The 12,434-nt window shown below is 45.1% G+C and overlaps 1 protein-coding gene across 2 annotated transcripts in view; it reads right to left on the bottom strand.

Moving 5' to 3' along the window:
- Positions 1–12,019, bottom strand: part of SKAP1 (src kinase associated phosphoprotein 1) — a 155,803-nt gene extending 143,784 nt beyond the window's left edge. Inside the window, exons 1-2 of one of the 2 annotated variants that reach the window (XM_055789783.1) lie at positions 11,892–12,019; positions 5,659–5,764 (exon numbers count right to left, since the gene is read on the bottom strand). In XM_055789783.1, the coding sequence (XP_055645758.1) occupies positions 5,659–5,764; positions 11,892–11,925 (140 nt within the window). In that variant the 5' untranslated portion in view covers positions 11,926–12,019. The remainder of the gene's footprint in view (positions 1–5,658; positions 5,765–11,891) is intronic. The other variant, XM_013298468.3, reaches the window with a different exon arrangement.
- Between the last annotated feature and the right edge of the window lie 415 nt (positions 12,020–12,434).

The raw sequence follows: 12,434 nt of genomic DNA, 5'->3' as shown, positions 1-12,434 counted from the left end.
GAAATAATCACCACGGTCAGTATTAAACTTGACTGTTGAAAACTAAAGGAATGCCTGTGCTCACACACACCCAGGCACAGATGTACTGGTGCAGGGTGGTGAGAGGCTTTAGATCTCCATTAACACCAGCTGGTGCAGTGCACGCTTACACATCCCCAGGCCAGTGCTGAGCAGGGACAGGTCTCCCCCGCACAAAGGAGAAAAAAAAAAAAACAAACCAACAAAAAAACCCCACACAACTAGAGGAGCTTATTTTTAGGATAGAAAAATGCAAATTCCAAACCTGCTAGGTACTTTTGAAGTGACAGGGATTTGCTTTTATTTTTTTGCAGAACAAATCTGTATTTAATGGCCAAAGTAAGTGTGAATGAAATCATGCTCAGCAAGATCATTTCCTTGCTGAGCAAATAAATTTCAGCTCTCTGAAGAACATGAAGGAGGAGAACAGCACTTTGCCTAATTAAGGACAATGTGGTGGGGCTACAGTCCAGCCCTGGCGTTAATGTGCTGAGCTCAATTATCTGCCCATCAGGTCACATTCTTAAATTCCTTTTTATCTTGGTATCACACATTATTCAGCATAATGAGTTTAATATCGGTAGGAATTACAGGCAGTGCATTTAGACTAATGAAGCAAAATTACCCTGAAATTGCATTTTCTTTAATTTCAATCTTAAAACTTTAAAATAAGGTTGAAAATTGAAGTAATAAATGTAGTTAATATGGTTAGAAATTTATTAAAACAGGCAAAACACTGCTTTAGACAAAATTTTGGATCTATTTCCGTTAGTGAATCTTTACAATCCTACTGTAATACCTTGCCACAGGAAGGATCAAGTTCAACCCCAGATAATTAAGCAAAGTTCCCCTGGTGTTGAAGTGTCTACAGTTCAGCTACACCTGTAAACCAATAAAACCAGTAGCTTATTGGTTTGTGACAGCATGCATGAACTACAGGCTACAAGAGAATTGTGCACAACCCCGAGGATGCCCAAACCAGAGGCAGTCATGCGGTGTTGACTTTACCCCTGCACTTCCATTTGGGGTAAAACCACCCTGTTTCAGCCCAGGCAGCAAGAGCAGGATTTCTTTTGACAGTTACACTGTCGGGGCCAGATGTGGCCAACCACCCAGCAGGAGCTAGGTGATGGTATTACCGAAGCTTACTCCTCAAAACCAAGTGTTTGTGCAGCTCAGACTGAAACAGAGTATAGGAACATGTACCCCAGCACCAGGAGCATCTCAGCTCCCCTCTGTACTCTGCATCTCTGTGCCAAGGGTGAGCAATTTCTAAGCTCGGAGGCTGTATTTATTTTTCTGAACCTCAGTGTTAGGAACAAGGCTCACGGCAGCACAGCCTCTGGTTGAAGGTGCAGGACAGCAATGTCGTTTCACTATGCAATTAGACATTTAAACCTCATCCCAGACTTAATATTAGGAACCTAAATCACTCAACTAGGCAAGGAGCACACATCTGCTGACCAGGCTGGGAATACAAACAAGCTGCCAGCCACAGCACTCTTGCCTTTGTGACACAGCACACAGATACCAGTGTGGCAGTACAGCAATGGTGGAGGTCTGGGAAAGACCTGCAGGCTCTCCTTCGCAGGCCAGGGCATCATCACCTGGACACGTCTGGTACACAAGAAGTTTCACTGCAGAGTTAAAAGACCAAGGGCAGACTTTTCCTCGCTGATAGCACAGTATTAGCATTGGGAATATTGCCACAAACTTTAAGGAGGGATTGACAATGAGGCAGTAAAACAAAGTTTGAAGCTTGTTATCCAGAGGTGAATAACCTGGTCTACACTGGAACGCCTGCTGCTGGTAGGAATGTCAGGAAACGGTCCTGTGTATTAGTTATGAGTAGCAGGATTGGACCTCAGGTTCATGCCATTGTTTTCATCACAACAGAGCACATTAAAGGTAGAGTTCCAGTGTCTATTTTGGATATCCTAGTGGGTGTATGCAAGAAACCCAACATTAATTAAACCCCTTTCTCTTCATTGCTGCTTTGATATACAACAAGTCTGCCTTGCTCTCCTTTTAGCACTATTACATTTCACCTCAGGGGAAAAAAAAAAAACCCTAAGAATTTGTTTCCATCAATGCACCCTTGCTTTCCAACAGGGAGTTTAAATGAGTAGCTGACTCCAAGGAGATGGAGGAACTATTTATCTCCATATTTTTTTAAATAAATCCCGTTCTCCCCATCTCACCCCCTGCCATTGTAACTGCACTAGAAATGTCGAAATGCTGAGGTGAGGTCATTTAACAGCAAGAAGACTTTTTTTTTTTGTTACTGCTTTTGCCAAAGGACAAGAATGGGCTTGTGTTCCTGAGTGGAGTCATGTATCTGATGCATCCCAGGTGTCGGACATCTGCTGCTAGCTCTGCAGTCAGCTTTGTTAGGACACAAGAAGCAGCAGCAATGTTCCCAAGGAACAACTTGAAACAAACCCTCAGCACCAGAAGCAACTGACAACTTTTGGGGTTTCTGGGAAACAAGCAAAAACTCTGCCCCAGCACTGCATCCTCCTGCTACCCCCTCCCAAACCAAAGGTGCTTTTTAAGCAAGTTTTATTCATTACAAAGACTTTGTTTTTTCTGATCAGGACTAGAGCAGGGTCTTTGGACTAAGGTCAGGACACAGGTGACTACTGTAGGTGCTACTGTGCTGCAAGAGCCTCATCCCTCCCACAGGTAACTCCTGGGGACCAAGCCTCCTGTCGTGTTCTGTGGCTTGTTTTCCTGGATGGCAGGGAAAGCAATTAAAAGAGATTGTCAATGAAACCAGAGATATGATTAGGAAAAAAATTGCCAGGCCAGGATTTACATGTAAGATATTAGAAAGTGGAATAGGATCTGAGTCAGTAGGGAGGAGAAAAATAAAAAAAAAAGAAAGAACACAGAACTGTTTCAACACAACAGTGCACTTTAAATAACCAAATGTATTCTGAAAGTAAAACGGTATGAGGAGGCATAACTCAGCCATACAGTGACAGCCTCCCCACAGCCACCGCCTGCAACACCTCCGACACGGCTCCTCAAACAGAAATAACCCAGCCTGCCTCGGAAAAAATTATAACCTGCAAACACAATCCACTCCCTACCTACCACACTTCTTGCAGTGAGATGGAAACAATATATCCTCACAGGTAGCACAAGGAGCCATAAACCCCAACCACTTGTACACTTTATAGTCATCAGTGAACCTCCCGGTGGGGGAACGTTACGAGGCCATGGGGAGAGCAGTGATACAAAGACCTGACGGCCAACTTACAGGAACAGTTACTGTGACTGGCTCAGGAGAATCATACTAGATGAAGCTCGTCCTTCCCAGAGACGCATGCGTCTCTCCCCAGTAGCTGAGCGGTTTACTTATGTCCATTATGAACCCTAATAATGAAACCCTACACACTGTGTTGTGTTTCACCCTGCAGAGGGGAAACACAGAGAGCAGGGCTGCTGGGGGGAGGCAGGCGCTTCCTGAAGACGATGGCTGATGATTTCCTGAACACCCGCCACAAAAGCCACAGGAAGCTCCCCAAAGAGACAAACCTACGCCTCATCCCCAAGAGCAAGACCTGCTTAGATCCTTTCAAATAAAAAGGATACAGTCATCATTACAGTAATCTCCCACCACAAATCATTGTATTAATGGCTCAGGTCAGAACAAGGACATTTGTATACTCTGTTCTTCTCACCCTTTCCAAATGCCACTGAGCAATAAAACATAAGCAGGAAATCAGCAGCGCCCTGTAGTCTTTGCTCAAGGGTCTTGCTTTCCGCTCCAGAAGTACCTGCAATTTATTTCAATAAGCAACAGGACTGAGGCCCACATCTTAACCTGAGCATCCAGGAAGAACCTGCATATCACCTCTCCTCCTGATGCAAAGGCTGCTTCACACTAAATCTGGGGTTTCTTGAGATTATTTTGTTCTAGAAGCTTTATCACAAATTGTATTCTTAGGCTGAGAGCAAAGGTCAAGTTCTGCATCACAGCATCAGTGTTTGTCCCAGGACCCTAAAAGGCTGCTCCTTCTTGAGCAAGTCACCAAAACCACACATAACCTCTGGGAAGGCAGAGGTCTATGGCATGAAGGCCAGAGCAGCATCTTTCCCCACCGCTCAAGCACCATTCACAGCTAACAGCTCATGAAGACAGACCACCCACTTTGGGAAGCAAGAACAATCCAGTATTTCCAAGCGTGCCAGCTGCCTCACACATTTATCAAGTTCCAAGCTGTTAATATAGTCTATTAAAAACAGGCCTAGAGTGGCACTACATGAAGATAAAAAATTGTCACTTTTAAAGTTGCATGATCTCAGGACATTTGGGGGGAGCGTGTGTGTAGAAAAAAAAAAGCTTGATTTGACATCTGAATACTTCAGGTTCAGAATTCTCCTTACTTAATTCTTTCTATCCAAAATCAATACTTGCCAATGAGTGGGAATTTTTCAGAGAAATCACATAAACATGCAATCAAGCCCTTTCTTCTGCGATCTTACAGGATACTGCTACACACACACCCCCCATTCTTCCACTAGATACGCTACGGCCCCATTTTCCAAAGGCTTCCATCTTCTGCATTCAGCTTGTTTCAATTATTCAGGGCAACCCAGGCTGATAATTACACAGTCCCGAGTTGCTGAGTAAAACTGATGCTTAATTAGCCAGCAGGAAAGATCGATTAAGATACAGCAGGGCATCTTGCAAAGTTCTTCAGTGGGACTGCAGGGAATAGAGTCTGGCTGTGCCCTTCCGAAGGATAAAATTCTCTGCTTCTCAGGGACTCGACAGCAGTTTTATTTAAACTGGATGCTTACATCAGTCAGCCACCCTGAGTTTTATTGTCAGGCCTTAACGTCAAGTGACACAACTCATATCTTATAACTAGAACATTAACAGCAAGCTCTGGATCACATTTCTAGCCGAAAATACAATGCAGCTGATGCTGGAAGTTTTATTTAAGCCTTCAGCATCCTGTTCTCTGTTTATGTTCCTCGATTTTCCCCTAGCACAATAGAACAAGCTTTGTTTGCTTCACTCGCTTATCCAAATGAGGCAGTTCACGTTCTCATGCAGGGCTTGAGCAGTCCTGAGGACATGAGATTTTGGAACCCAGGTCAGACCCCAGTTTTAATTCAAGAAGTTCTTTTCATTCCTTTTTACCATATCAAAGTCCAGGCAATACATATTTGAATTCAGGAGCCACTTGTAAAATAGATACTTTCAGCAGGAAGCCCGCAACAAAAGTCTTTACTTAATGTATTGATTTACCCACGAGCCTAAGTGATGGATTCTTTTTTTCCAGAAAATCCTCTCTAGCACAAGGGAGAAGGAAGAACAGGACAGGATCAGACCCCCATATGCAAAGAGCTGGGCAGACACAGCCCAAGGCATAATTTTTTACTTTGAAACACAAGAATTCCAAACAAATGACAACAAATTTGTAGACAACCATAAAACTGGTTAAATAGGAGAGTTTACAAACCAGTGTGCAGTGCACTTTCACATTATACCAAGCCCTGAATGTCCATTACCTTTCAAATCATGGGCTAATTGTCCAGCTAGTTGAATACAGCATGGGGTACCCCAAGGCAGGACACTGTTCTGAAGCACTTTCATTAGAACGCAACGCAGACAATACAAACCTAGCTTTGACTTGCTGGAAGCCAAAGAGAATTGCATCCCTCTGCTCCCTTGCTTTAGCACTCAAGTTTTCATTCTGCAGTGCATCTGCCAGGTAGCCTTCAACATCTGGAAAAGAGAATTACAGGTTAAAACTCACATACCTGGTCTTGGCTAAGAAACCTGGACCTGGCTGCACCCCGGGAAGCCCTTGAGGCACCGTACTGAGTAGTTTGATCCAGAAACACAAGTCAGTCTGAAGACTTCACTTGGAGAAGACATTGCAGTGACTGTAGATAGAAGAGGATCTAAATATTGCATGTGATTACAGAGCTTCTCTGTAGCAGTAAGGCAAATAAGCAAAGAAACCACCAAGCAGAAGAAAGGAAGAAGGTGAAGTGAAACATGGATAAGCCTATCAGACCAAGTGCAATTCCACCTGCTTCTTTTCTGCCCCAAACCCTACAAATCTGCTGCTGTGAAAGGCTTTTGGCATTAAATAAGGACATAGCAGGAGTGGTTATCCCATCCAGAGGAGGATCCAAAGCATTTCCTAAAACGCCAGAGCAAGAAATCCACTGACACTTCAAGGAAACCCTAACCTGTGGTTTTCACAGGGATGATCTTCATGAAGGACAAGCACTGAAAGACAGGTTGGGTGTGCACTAGCCCACATGCAGTTGTATCACAACATGGTTTCTGCAGGGTTGCCGCTGAAATACTACACCCTGTGCTTGCTCAACAGACAGAGCCAGACAAAAGTAAATATGGTATTCTCTCACCTGGAAACTACATCTGTATGCAGAAATTTAATCTGAACTAGAAGATAAAAGGTTTGAGTGTCTTCTATTTGCATAAATATTTATGCTCTTTACAGAAAACTGGGGAAAAAAAATCTCATAGAAAACAAACCAGTTCCAATCACACCTGCTCTGTGTAGAAGAATATCATCATTGTACTTCAGCAGCATTACTGCTAGTTTCCCCTAGCAGAGAAAAGATTGGTTTCAAAGCTATGGTGTTGTACATCCACGGGCCTCTCCAACCTTTAACTCACACCCCATACTGTGACACTAATGTCAGTTTAATATCCTGCTTGCAGGACTTTCAGCTCCTTATGCTTCAGCTGCCAGTACAACAGCCAGCACTGTTTAGCACACCCCAGGAATCTGCACAGCTCCTTAAAAACAGCTCCTCTACCTGCAAGCACATCTCAAGATCAAAATGCCACAAGAGAAATTAATAATTTTTTCTGCTAAAATCGTGAGCTCTCATTTCTTTTTGTTGCCTGCTCATGACACACTCAAAGGCTTAGAGCTAGGGAGGGGGGAGCACAAAAAAAGGGAATTCTAAAGCTAAGGGCATAAGGAAGAACATGGAGGGAAACAAGGCTGATGCTTGGGCATCTCTCAGGAGCAAAGCCCTCTTCCCACCGCCTCTGAAGAGTGGGAGATGAGCAGGACCAGGGAGACTCAGCTCTCCCCTCAGCAGCCTGGGAAGGGGAAGCAAATCCAGATAATAACACTGTCTCCATAACAATCCAGTTCTCCTTTCTGGATTTATTTAGCTAAAAGCACCAGTTTCCATGGGAGTGCTCGCTAACAAGCATACTTCAGCCAAACATAAACTCCTCCAGGTCCTCACTACTTTGTCTCCCTGCCTTCCCTCCTACTAGGAGGGCTCCTGACCCACTGGAACCAGGTCTGAGCCTGCTGTGCCCCATTACCTGCAGTCACCGCTTTGCCTGAAGACTGGATACAGCACTGAGATTGTGAAACATCTTAGCACAACCCCCCGACGTGGGGATGCACAGTTGCCACATCTCAGCAGATGGGCAGTAACGCTAATTCACAGTATTGCTCTCAAACCCACACCTATATCCAGCAGCGGTTTTGGGAGCCCCAGGAGCACAGAGGTGTCAGGCCAAAACGCCTGTTAATATCAAGTTCACTACTGGTAATTTAGCCCTAGGTGGCCCGCCTGGGATAAGACAAAGGCTTTGCCAGAGAGCTGAGTGAAGCTGTTTAAATCCCAGGCCAATGTGTAATCCTTAGGCTAAGTTTCATTTTCAGTACATCTCTACGCAGTTTTAATTGTACATCCAAGATACGGTACCAGCGTATGACAGGCCTAACAATGCTGAGGCTTACATCGCTTACAAATTACATAGAAAGCACCCAAGTACATATATCTAAGCACAAAAGGATGTATCTTGCTCCAAGGAGCTTACTGCTTAAGAACAGATGAGGCTATAGGGACAATTTATTATATACAAACCAGCATAAAAACCGCACAGTAGAAATGGGTCAGCAAGAGAAACTACATGAAGGCTGCATTTCCACAGTGAAAAATCAAGCAAGAAAAACAAGCTCTCCCAGAATTTGTGCAAATACCAGTTGCATCCCTCTGTCACTTTTAAGCACAGATTAGCTCCACGAGTACGCAATTAGCTCTAATATGGTATTTACTTACTGGGATGTCAGCACAGATCAGCTGCTGGATAAGTTATAGTAGAACTAGGGTCACTTCTGCAAACCAGGCAAAGCCCCTTTCAGAGCCAGCCACTATGTTTATAGCACCAGGAAATGAAAAAGAAAGCCCAACCATAAACTCTCAAAGTGGATCAGGAAGAGCAATATGTAAGCAGCTCTAGAGTAAATCACCCTAATGTTAGTTTTACTGCTTGTCGGTAACATTATATTCCTGATGTTTATAGATTGCTCTCTGCGATCCACTCTGAAAGTTTACAGGACTCTCCTTTTCATTTCCTGCAGCTAAAAAGGTAAGAGGAGAAAAAAAAAAAAAAAAGTTGAAATTTCATCACGTGTTTCAGGGGAGTTTCTAGAGGCAATTGCAGTTATCCACTTTAATCCTGCAGGAGATGCACAGCATCATAAGAATTATGTCACAACCACTGAAGTCCAGGTAGTAAATAACCTTTTAATGGCAGCACTAAATTCTAGGAGTTAATCAGCACTCAATAACAGAGCTGAAAGGTATTAAGATGCCATGTGTATTCTCTCCACGCACGTACACACATTCACTATTTTTTGCTCTTTCTACTCTGCCATCAGAAAACTGCTAACAGAAATCCTACACTCCCTCTGCAGAGGGACTAGTCCCACAGAATCACAATGGTTTTGCTGTGCAAGGTAAGGCTGAGCCAACCAGTCTGCTCCAACACTTATTTGATGCTTCACACAATCCCTCCTGCAGTTTATCAACCCAGCTGGCTAGAAAAAAAAAAAAAAAAAATCGGTTTAAAAAAGTTTAGGACACCTATCAACACAGAGTACAGATACCTTGAGATTCCCTGAGACTGCATTAATATTTCCAGGATGTGTCCCAAGGCAGTTTGGGATTTAGAAGACTAGTTGTATCACCCCATCCCACTTGTCAAAATAAATAAAAGCCATGAACCATTGCACAGTGTTTCTTGACTTTTCTGTAAGCTCAAGAAAGGATGGTTTCATGGTGAAACAACATCTTTCAGATGAGCCATCCTGCTTTTGTGGGGCTGAGTCAGAGAAAACCTTGAGAACTGAAGCAACCTTCATCCATCCTCCTGCAGTGAGCTGAATGGGACATTCTCTCCTATGCAACAGACAATGGGGGAACTGAGAACTGTTTCCAAATCTCAACCCCAGACTCCCTGATATTTAAATTCCAGAGCTACTCATGATGCTATCTGACTGCAGCTTATTAGCCCACACAAACAGAGCATTTGTTTATTTTTAAAACAGCAATGAGGCTGCTCGCCTTACAATTAGCAGCTACCAGCTTTGTTAGGCTGTGCAGGTGCAGTCACAGCCTCCCAGTGCAGCACCTGCTCTGTCCTTCCTGGTGCCCAAACCCCCGCAAGAAAATGGCTTTCCAGCCCTACCATCTGAAATGAAGAGGATCAAGCAAGGCAGGCAAAGGGAAGATGATCAGGCTGCCAGCCTGGCTTTGCTTCTACAGACAAAAAAAGCAGCCCTGGGTTTGTCAAAGATATATCACATTTTTTAGAACCACTGTTCCAGCCTTCAGAAGAAATTTGTACTAAACAAGTATGAAATAACCTTAAACAAAAGTAGTTTTAAAAGGGACTCAACTGACCCAGAAGTGAAACTCTGTGTAACGAACTGACTTGTTTGCAGTTGGTGCAACCACACCTACGTATAAACAGAAAAGAACAAGCATTCGTAAGTGTTGCAGGATCGCAGTGGAGGGACAATAGCCATATTGTGTTGGCATTCAACCACTGCAACCTCAGAGATGTCTTACGTGATAATAACACAACTGCTGCTAGCACACCATTGACTACCTGCTTCTGCACATCATGCGAGCAGCCCTGCACCACTGACCAAACTTTAACATAAGGAATCAGAAACTTTAGCATAAGGATGCAAATGTTATTACCTGTATATCCGTATGTTTCCTCCTTTATTTGTGATTTTTATTTTAAATACAAGAATTCTCATGGTAACGCAGTTTGCAAACAATGTCATAGCTCGAGCTCCTTCATTTCCAGCCTGCATAGCTAGAAACTGCCTCAGCCACTGGAAGGCCTCAACACCGTATAGATTGTTAAGACACAGCAAGTTTGATACAGAGGTATGTGACATGCAATTAATCTCCATTCATAGCCTGCTATACCTGTCAGCAAACAAAGGCTGTGCTTTAGAAGGAGATCTGAAGCCTTCAATTAAAAACAGTCAGCTAACAAGAAAATAATCTAAGTTAAAGGAAGGTGGCAGGTGCAGAAATGAGTTGTTTACAAAAGTGTCAGCACTGAACAATAAAGTGCTGCACATCAGAAATGTGAAAGGGTGAACTTCACTGAAGCCCCCATGATTAAAAAACAGAGGAGAGAATTTACACCTACATCTGGGGGAAGACACAAAGCATTTGGAAGGCAGCTTTGACGGGCTTGGAGGCTGTACACTCTCTCTCAGACTGACAGATCCCAGGACTGGAAGTTCTCCCGCTCTCGGAGGGGAAGGGGCAAGTGCTCCGTGCTGCCGGCAGCCATCGTGACAGGAAACAACAGGTCACAAAGCCTTGCAGCAACCGGGCCAGCCCCAAACACAACTGTTCTCAGCAGCAAGATGCTAACGACTCCTTCCCCACCGCCCACCCACACCTGCGGCAGCGGGATGTGCCAGTAACGTGCACCTGTGTGTTCGGCAAGGGCTAACCACTGCACCTGCAAAGCGCTGCTGAAGCTCCGTTCAGGGACAGGCTATAACACTGTCACCTCTGCGCGGCACTTCTGTCACCCAGCCTTCACTTACTGCACCATGGGGTCAGCAATAGCTGGAGAAGTCTGTACAGAACTTGTTTATGTTTGTGAAGCACATTTTAAGAGAAGCATTTTGCATGGTTTCTGCCTGGCTGGCCCACCAATTCAATGAGTGGAGGTGTTGCAGGTCAAGTTGATGAAGAAATCCATGAAAAACAACTTCAGAAGCCTCACACCCGCCATCTTACACACAGAAGTAAATGCTGTCGGCTCTCAGCACAGCTCATTTGCTCAGATGATGAGACCTCAGGAGGCAGCATTCAAATTACCAAGTAGAAGTAGGGCCCTCTCAGCTGTACCCCCGTTTTCAATAGGGTTGAAGCTTTCCTGAGGATGCACCCCCAGCAAGCGAGCTCGCTCACTGCATCTCCAGCACAACATGCAACACTTGCACAATATCTAAAGCCCGGAGACTCAGCTATCACATCTACAACAAAAGCCTGCTGAGAGGGCTCACTGCAGCACACAATCTTTTTTTACCCTTTGTACCCACCCCCTTGTCTCACCTCACACTGCTCACCAGCACAGCCTCAATACCTTCATGGAAAACACCCAGTGGGGGCACCTTTTGACCACGCCAGGAGAAACCCCCCAATCTTGCATACACCCCCTTCACCCTAGGACCACCAGAGAGCTTCTTCACCCCTAACGCAGGCATGGAGGCACCTACCAACTTCTGAGCTACAGGAGGACAGCCCCAAAATCACCAGAACAGGCAGCCGCATCCCCCACACTCTCAACTGGGGTTAGAAACAGGTCAGGCATACATAACCCAAGGACCCCAAAACCATCAGCCTTAGAGAAGGAGTAGCTTCTACAGTCCCCTTAGAGAAGGAGTAGCTTCTACAGTCCCTCCACATTGCTCTCTGGCTCAGCACAGCGAGGTATAAAGAGCTTTTCAGCTTCTCCCCCTGCAACCACAGCAGATTTCCCCCATTAAGCAGAAGGGGAGCAAGGAGGAATTCATGGTTACCTTCCAGGAGTCTCTGAATCTCCTCTGGGATCATGGTACCTTGCCACCTTCCTTTCTACAGGAGCCAAACCTGTTGCTACAGCTCCCTGAAGGGCAAGGACAGAGCAAAAGGAAGCAGGGAGGGCGGGGACACCCAAAATAAGGTAAAGAAACCACCGCGCTCTGCTCAGATACCACTACCTCCTCCTCCTCAAGCTCCAGCCAGTTCAGCCCACCTCCTCACAGGCCAGGTGCCCAGACACTGAACACCCCTGAGAGCCAAAGCTCTGGCCAATGAGCCACAAAAGTGCCCGACCCCAGCAACAGCACAGCTGAACCTGCACTCCCCAATTAGCTCAATGAGCATCAGGTGCATCTCCTTCATTATCACAATTCAGTGTAGCTGCTGGCACAGCAGACGCAGCTCTGTGAGGCTGTGCGGCCATCGATTTAACCTCCTGTGCAGGTTCCTTGCACAAAAGGAGTTGGGGATTGGATTTATTCCAGGCAAAGGCAGGCTCTCTCCTCTAATGCGTGCGGGAAGAGAATGGTGCTTGGCTGCTC

Source organism: Falco peregrinus, chromosome 18, assembly GCF_023634155.1.
Source record: "Falco peregrinus isolate bFalPer1 chromosome 18, bFalPer1.pri, whole genome shotgun sequence".
NCBI lineage: Eukaryota > Metazoa > Chordata > Aves > Falconiformes > Falconidae > Falco > Falco peregrinus.
This window is presented reverse-complemented; position numbering and strand designations above follow the sequence as displayed.